General features: G+C 60.6%; 1 protein-coding gene across 1 annotated transcript; it reads right to left on the bottom strand.

Moving 5' to 3' along the window:
* Positions 1-309: 309 nt before the first annotated feature.
* On the bottom strand, positions 310-3,454 carry Ly6e (lymphocyte antigen 6 family member E). The gene is made up of 4 exons (XM_026409851.2): positions 3,372-3,454; positions 1,789-1,893; positions 1,259-1,378; positions 310-1,161 (listed from the first exon to the last, which is right to left on the bottom strand). The coding sequence occupies exons 2-4, from the start codon at positions 1,838-1,840 to the stop codon at positions 941-943; spliced, it is 393 nt and encodes a 130-aa protein (XP_026265636.1). The 5' UTR covers positions 1,841-1,893; positions 3,372-3,454; the 3' UTR covers positions 310-940.
* Positions 3,455-6,804: the final 3,350 nt, after the last annotated feature.

Raw genomic sequence — 6,804 nt, forward strand, 5'->3', positions numbered from 1 at the left:
GCACCAGCCTGACCCACCTTCTGTGGGGGTCTCCTGCTCCTCCATAGGCCCTGGGGACAGCGGCCCCTCTCTGAGATCCTCAACCCAGGCTGCTGCCCAGGACCCCCCCTGGCCTTGTGGATGCAGACCCACTCAATGGACCTCGCTCCAGGGCAGGGTAACGGGCATGGCAGTGGTCACTGGTCACAGGCCTGGGGACCTCCTCCTCTACTGCCCCATGGGGCCTCCCTCTAGGACTACACCAGAGGACCTCCACTCCTGCCTCCAGGAGGTGGACTCAGAGGGCGGCTGGAGAGGTGACTACGGCAGTCAAGAGGGGTGGCAACATTTTATTGAGGCACTGAGGCAGCAGCGGGGTGCAGTGCAGGAGCAAGGAGGGGCAGGCAGGGCTCAGCAGGACCTGGGCGAGAGCCCATGCCTGGAAGCACTGGGAGCCCCCTGCCCCTAAAGGCTACCCCTGAAGTGAGTGCAATGTGGGTGCAGATGGTGGGGTCTGGTGAATCAGGGTTCCGGGGGCTGCTGCTGCCCTGGACTCTCCTGTCCCTCCCACAACACCACCCCAGGGACTCACACCTAAATATTCACAACACGCTGGTGTCTACCACCACCCCACACTCAGTGAGCCTAGGGCTGATGGCTTAGATGTCCCTCTGGTGCCCACAAGGCTCAGTCCTGCCCTTGGGGACCCTAAGACTTCAGGGGAACCCTCATCCCGTCCTGGTTCCTTGAGAAAGGTCACACAATTGGCTGCAGAAGTGAGGGCGGCTGGCCCCACATGGGATAGGGGCTGTGCAGGGGTAGGTGCAGGGGGTGGTTCTGGCCCAAGGTGGGGGGATCAGGCACGCCAAGGAGCTGGAGGCTCCAATAGCCTCCTGTGATCTGCGAGGGATGGGGCTTTTCTTCCTGAGCTGGGGGACATGGGGGACTCAGGTCCAGGAGGTCAGGGGCCCAGTCTCAGCAGAACAGACAGCAAGCTGAGCAGGAGCCCGAGGCCCAGCAGTGCGGTGCTGGCCCGCGGTCCCCCGCCGGCGGCACTGAAATTGCACAGGAAGCTCTGGCAGCAGTGGGTGCCCACAGACGCCACGCCGAGATTGACGCTAGGACCAGGGCAGATGGGGGAGCAGCCCTTGTTCAGGGTGTGTCCAAAGTCCACGACATTCCCTGCAGGAAAACCAGACTGTGAGGGGTCGCACTGGCCGTGGGAGACAGCCAAGGGGTCGGGTGGGGCGAGGCTGAGGTGCTCCGGGCCAGCACTCACCAATGCCAGCAGAGGCAGACATAGTCACACAGTAGTTGTCAGAAGAGGAGCAGACGGTGGGCTTCAGACAGTAGAGATTGCTCTTCTGGTTGACGCAGGAGAAGCACACCAGAGAGTGCACTGCAGAAGGAGGGACACTGGGTGACACCTGCCTCCTGCTGGAGGTGGCCTCCAGTGTGCCTCCCAGGCCTGCCCTCTGTACCTAACCAGCTGTGGGCATTTACTGAGCAACAATTACACGCCAGGCTCTGGGCTGGGTACCAAGACCAGACGGTGACAAATAACACCAGACCCTGGCCCTGGTGAGCTCAAGTGACCCCCAAACACGGGTGACAACAGTGTGGCCTGGCCAGTGTTGAGGCTTCCTAACACTGGAGGCAGAAGTGCCTCGCTTCACTGGGGAAGAGGAGCCAGAAGGTCCCGCAGAGGCTGTCCTGGAAGGACCACTGAGTGAACGCCCAGGGGTCAGGGGAGAGGGAGCCGGAGGAGGGCATGGTCTGTGAGAAGGTCCGGGGCCCAGGGCATCACACCTGGCTCCAGACCCAGAAGGGCAGCCAACAGCACCGGCAAGAAGACCCTCATGCTGGAGGGGACAGATGGCCGTCCACAGGCACTCAAAGCCAAAGACACCTGTCCTGCTGGGAGAGATGCACCGTGTTAGAGGGCAGCCCAGGTGAGGGATATCATCAAGACTTTTGGAATCCCACAGAAACAGAGGCCCAGTGCTGAGGTGGGGAAATGGTGGTCAATGATACAAGCCAATCAGCACCCTCTTTCCTACGGTCAGCTGGGTCCTCGAGTCTCCACTCCCCTGAGGGCAGACCCGGGGCTGGGAAGGGCTCAGTGAGGTGGCCACCTGTGGCCAGGCTGACACACAGTGAGGCTGGGGTAGAGCAGGGGGCCTCCTTGGGGCTGCTGTCCTGCACCAGGAGTCCTCTCTTGGGCAGGGGTCAGTGGCACTGGGGGGAGAAGGAACTGGGTTTTGATTCTCTGGGGAACTGCAGAGGAGTCAGGTACTCAGATCAGCCCTGGTCGGGGAGAGGCGGCCCGAGGCCCCGGGATAAAGGGGTGCAGGTCTTCGCAGGAGACGTTGGAAGGGAAAGCTGCAGGCCGGGTTTGTGCAAATGGGCCCCAGGCCTCTCCCATCCAGCTTGAACCTCTCCTGACACCTTAAGAGTCTGGAACAGGAGTCCCAGATGGCCAACGTCAGTGCCAAGCTCAGCCGCGTCTGCTCCTGCCACCAGGCAGCCCAGGCAGGAAGTTCTTTCTCCATAAAGTGAGGCTGTGGTGTGGAGGAACCCTGAGCAGTCTCCAAGGAAGCTCTGGCATGCACAGGGACAAACAGGTCCAGCAGGCATCCCCACCCACCCACTGGGGACACCTGACCAAGCAAGCCCCGCAGGGATGAGTAAAGGCATCCACTGGGGTGGACGGCAACCAGGAGACCGGAAAAAACCTAGGTTTCTGAATGGGCAAAGGAAAGGCAGCCAGAGGGACCCAGGCCCAGCTCCCCTGTCCCTGGAAAAGCCAGGAATCTAGTGGTAGTCAGCCCAGCATCGGAGTCACGAACCGGTCCTGGCCTCCAGGGACCAGGTGGCCCACCTCAGGAGGCACCTCCTTCGCATGCATAATCTAGGTCAAAACAAAGCCATCCGCTCCCCCTCCCTAGGGCGGGTTCCAGCCCCCAGGTAATCAACCCCCCAGGTAGTTAGTTCTCCCCCTTCCGCCAGGGGCTCTCCCCAGGTTCCCGGCTTCCTCCTCCAGTCTGCCAGGCTGTCCCTCCCCAGACCCCACGCGGGAACTCCGGCTGCCTGGAGTTGGGTGATGGGCCCCGCGTCCACTGGGAGAGGGCCGGGCAGCGGTCTTCGCCTGCTCTGCCCAGATATTCGGAAACCTTCGGGGAGGGCTGGGAGACGGGAGGAAGGGCTCCCCCTGCGGAAGGCCCGCCGGCAGCCCCCGACTCCCAGCTTCCTCCGACCCTCCCTGCGCCTCCGCGCGCGCTCCCCTCGCTGGGCCCCTCCCTCCCCGTCCGCGCGCACTGCGGCCCCGGCGGCCCGCAGGTCGGGTCCCCGCAGGTTACGTGGGCGACCCGGGCCGGGTCCCACAGACTCACCGCCCGGAGGACGCAGGCGCCGCGGCCTCGCCGAGCTGCCCAACCTCGCGCGCTGCGCACGGCGACCGCCGGAGCCTCCTCTGCACGCCGAGCGCCGCGCCGGATGGGGAGGCGGCGGGCGGGCGGGGCCGGGGCGGCGCGGCGGGCGGGGGGCGGTCTCCGCGGGGTGCGGGGGCGGGCCGCGGCGTTGTGCGTGCTGGGGGCGGGGGCCTCGGGGGACGCGTTCCAGACCCGAGGATCGTCCAGATCCCCCCGCTGGCCCTCCATCCTGGGACACTGACTTGGAGCCTGTGAGCCCGCGGCGTTCCCACGTTCCTTGTGACACCCAGAGAGGGACCTGAGACCTCAGTAGCCCCTCTCTCATGTAAGGTGGTACCTGAGTTCCGGCGGGGCCCAGCCTCCCACCGGGTCCACCGGATCCTGCCACGTGCCTGGCCGGTGCTTCTCACTATCCTGAAGGGTAAGCCTGGTGAGGCTTAACTGGCGACCAGTCAGTGTGACAGTCACTGATGCCCAGGCTTATGGGGGCTAGACCCGTCTGCCCGAGGCCCAAGGTGCAGTGTGGGAATCCCTTGGCTGAATGGGTGGGTGGGGAGGGTGAAGAGGCCAGAGGATTTAGCAACACCGGGCCCTAAGCCTGTCCTTAGCCTGCACCTGCTTCCACGCTGGGCTGTCCCTGGGCCATCCCAAGGTTGGGCAGCCTTGGGGGAGACAGGATGAGGTTGGGATGGGAGGTGGGGGATTCTGGTTTCTGTTCCCCCTGGCACTGGTTTTGACAGATCTAACTGGAACCTCTCCTTCTGGGCACAGGGCTGCCTCCTGTCCTGCCAGGGCTGGCCCTAGGAGGGACACAGCCTCCTGTGTGCTGCAGCAGCCATGGGGTCCACCAGGCAGCCTGGCCTGCCCCTCTGCAAGGACACCAAGACCCTTTAGAAGTCCCAGTGCCTCTCCTCCCCTCTCCCAGAGCATCAGCTGTTGGGTCTCCAGATGCCCAGGAAGTGGCTCCGCCAACCTGCACCTGGCCCTGCAGCCACCCGGGGCCCTGTCCTCTGCCCCACCCTGGCAGGGCAGGCAGGCCACTGTTTGGGGACACCAGCAGGGAGCTGTGTCTGGCTGCAGGCCCTCTGCAGAGCCCCCTCCATGGCTGTGGGCTGCCCACTCTCACCACCCCTTCCCCGCAGTCACACTTCGCTTTTCCATGGCACATTTCCTGTAGAAGCAGTCCCACCTGGCCCTGCAGTCCTGCTGGGTGGCAGCTGCAGTGACAGGAGGAGGGAGGGCCCCAGGGAAAGGGCTCCTTAGCTCCACTCCCAGAGGTGGGGGGAGACACAGTGGGGGTGTGAGGCAGGGTGTTAGGGCAGCCAGGGAGGGCTGGGGCCAAGGCCAGCCCTGTAACAGGCCTGCCACTGGAGCCGGATGGGGCACACTCAGTGGGCATGAGTCTTCAGGGACAGTCCATCTTCTTGCATGGTCTCCAGGATGCATTCTCACAGGATGAGGGCTGTGAGGATGGCCCTAGGCCTGAGCCTAAGCAACTCCATTTTAAAAACTCCAGTTTGAAACCTGCAGGCTCACCAGGCACACCCACAGAGCCCTCCAGTGTGGCCTCAAACAAGTCACTTCCCCTGACCCTGATCAACAGAGTGAAGCCCCTGGCAGGCTGTCCTTGCCTGATAAGAGGGAAGGGCGAGAAGATGGGGTGGGGGGAGACACCAGACCAGATGTTTCTGACCCCAGGGTAAATGATGTCACTGAGAAATCCATTGGTAGCTGATAAGGATTGAAAAGGGGCTGGGGATGTGGCTTAAGTGGTAGTTGCGTGTGGCCCGGGTTTGATCCTCAGCACCACATACAAAGATGTTGTGTCCGCCGAAAACTAAAAATTAATATTAAAAATTCTCTCTCTCTCTCTCTCTCTCTCTCCCTCTCTCTCTCTCACTCTCTCTTTAAAAAAAGGATTGAAAGGGGGGTCAAAAGCCCCCAAATTTAATGTAAATAATAGAGCTGATGAACGGGATTCAGCCAGCAGAAACAAGGATGCACTGGAGCTGGAGAGCCTGATGAGGACCTGACGTCCCATCACTTGTCATCCTTCCTGAGCCTCTGTGTGATCGTCACCACTCTCAAACTCTACCACCTCGTCTGAACCTTGGTGAGAGCCGCAACTTCTCCCTAAGACCCCCTCCTCAACTGGTCGTCCACTCCGCGCCAGGAAAAGCCTGCTTGGTTCCGGACCTGGTCACCACAGTCTGAGTGGGTGGGCATCTGCTGGACATAAAGCCTAAGACTTAGGACTTTTGAACTTAGCCTGCAGAGGGGATGTCTGTCATTAGCCTGTCATGATTAGGTGTGTTTTGCAGTGCTTAGACTGAATCTAGAATTGTTTGCTGTGAAGTGATTATGTCTATTGCGGTGCCCAGCATTAAGGATTGTCGTTTTCTTGATTAAGAACCTACAGAGTGAAACTGTATGGAGTGATCTGAGTGAATAAAGCATTGAAAGGGGCAGAAGGGCATGGACATTCTTTATTTCTCCTGCATATGTTGCAACGTTGCCTCCTCGAGACAGTGGGATAGATCAGTTTGGAAGGGCTTTGGGGGCTTATTCCTTGGGGCTAAAAGTGAGGTTCTATGTGTGTTGCAAGATGTCTCTGCAGCGGTGTGGTGACATCTGTAAGTCTGTTTCACAGCTCTGGGACCAGGCCCTGGTTGTCCCCAGCATGGTAGAATCCAGCAGGCAGTGGCCTGGCTGTCACTGTGAATCTTGGTCCTTGGTCTCACCTGGGGGCAGGGCAGGTCTGGTGAGGCTGACTCATGCTTCTTGTCCTTCAAATCTCTTTTTCCATTTCTCACCCTGAGCTTTGGGCTGGTCCTGGGTTCTGGAGCCCCCAGTCCCCCTGCCTGGTGCAGAAGTTGGTTAACACTGGTCCCACCCAGGACACACTGTGTCTTGGCACTCCCTTCAGCTTTGGTTTCTGTTACTTGTTAAGCATCTCTCCACTATAACATCATCCCTCAGGGGTTCAGGGGCAGGGGACTTCAGCTGTATGTCTGGCACCTCAGACCATGTCTGGCCCAGGGAAGATCCCCGATATTGTGGATGCATGGGAATCCCACTCAGGATGGGACCCTCTGATGTGGAGTACAGGCTAGCATTAGGAGGGCTCTGTCCTGGTTTAGATGTGAGGTGTCCCCCAGAGTCCTGTGTGAGATAATGCAAGAAGGTTTGGGGTGAAATGAAAGGCTTATGGGATCCTTAACCGGATCCTCTGGAAGGGATAACCGAGTGGCCAGTAGGCAGGTGGGTGTGGCTGAGGAGGGGGTCCCTGCATTTGTACTTTGTCCTTGTTGAAGCCTCTCCCTCTCTGCATCAGGTGGCCTTCTTCCCAGCTGCTGCTCCACCACACTTTTCCCTCGTGATGTTCTGCCTCATC

This window comes from Urocitellus parryii, chromosome 7, assembly GCF_045843805.1.
Source record: "Urocitellus parryii isolate mUroPar1 chromosome 7, mUroPar1.hap1, whole genome shotgun sequence".
Taxonomy (NCBI): domain Eukaryota; kingdom Metazoa; phylum Chordata; class Mammalia; order Rodentia; family Sciuridae; genus Urocitellus; species Urocitellus parryii.

Bases quoted from the DNA above. Each gene is read 5' to 3' on its own strand.
- Ly6e (XM_026409851.2), bottom strand. From the start codon at position 1,840: ATGAGGGTCTTCTTGCCGGTGCTGTTGGCTGCCCTTCTGGGTCTGGAG. The intron at 1,379-1,788 runs GTGTGATGCCCT...CTCCTTCTGCAG, and splicing joins CCTTCTGGGTCTGGAGCCAG to TGCACTCTCTGGTGTGCTTC. The intron at 1,162-1,258 runs GTGAGTGCTGGC...GTTTTCCTGCAG, and splicing joins GTCTGCCTCTGCTGGCATTG to GGAATGTCGTGGACTTTGGA.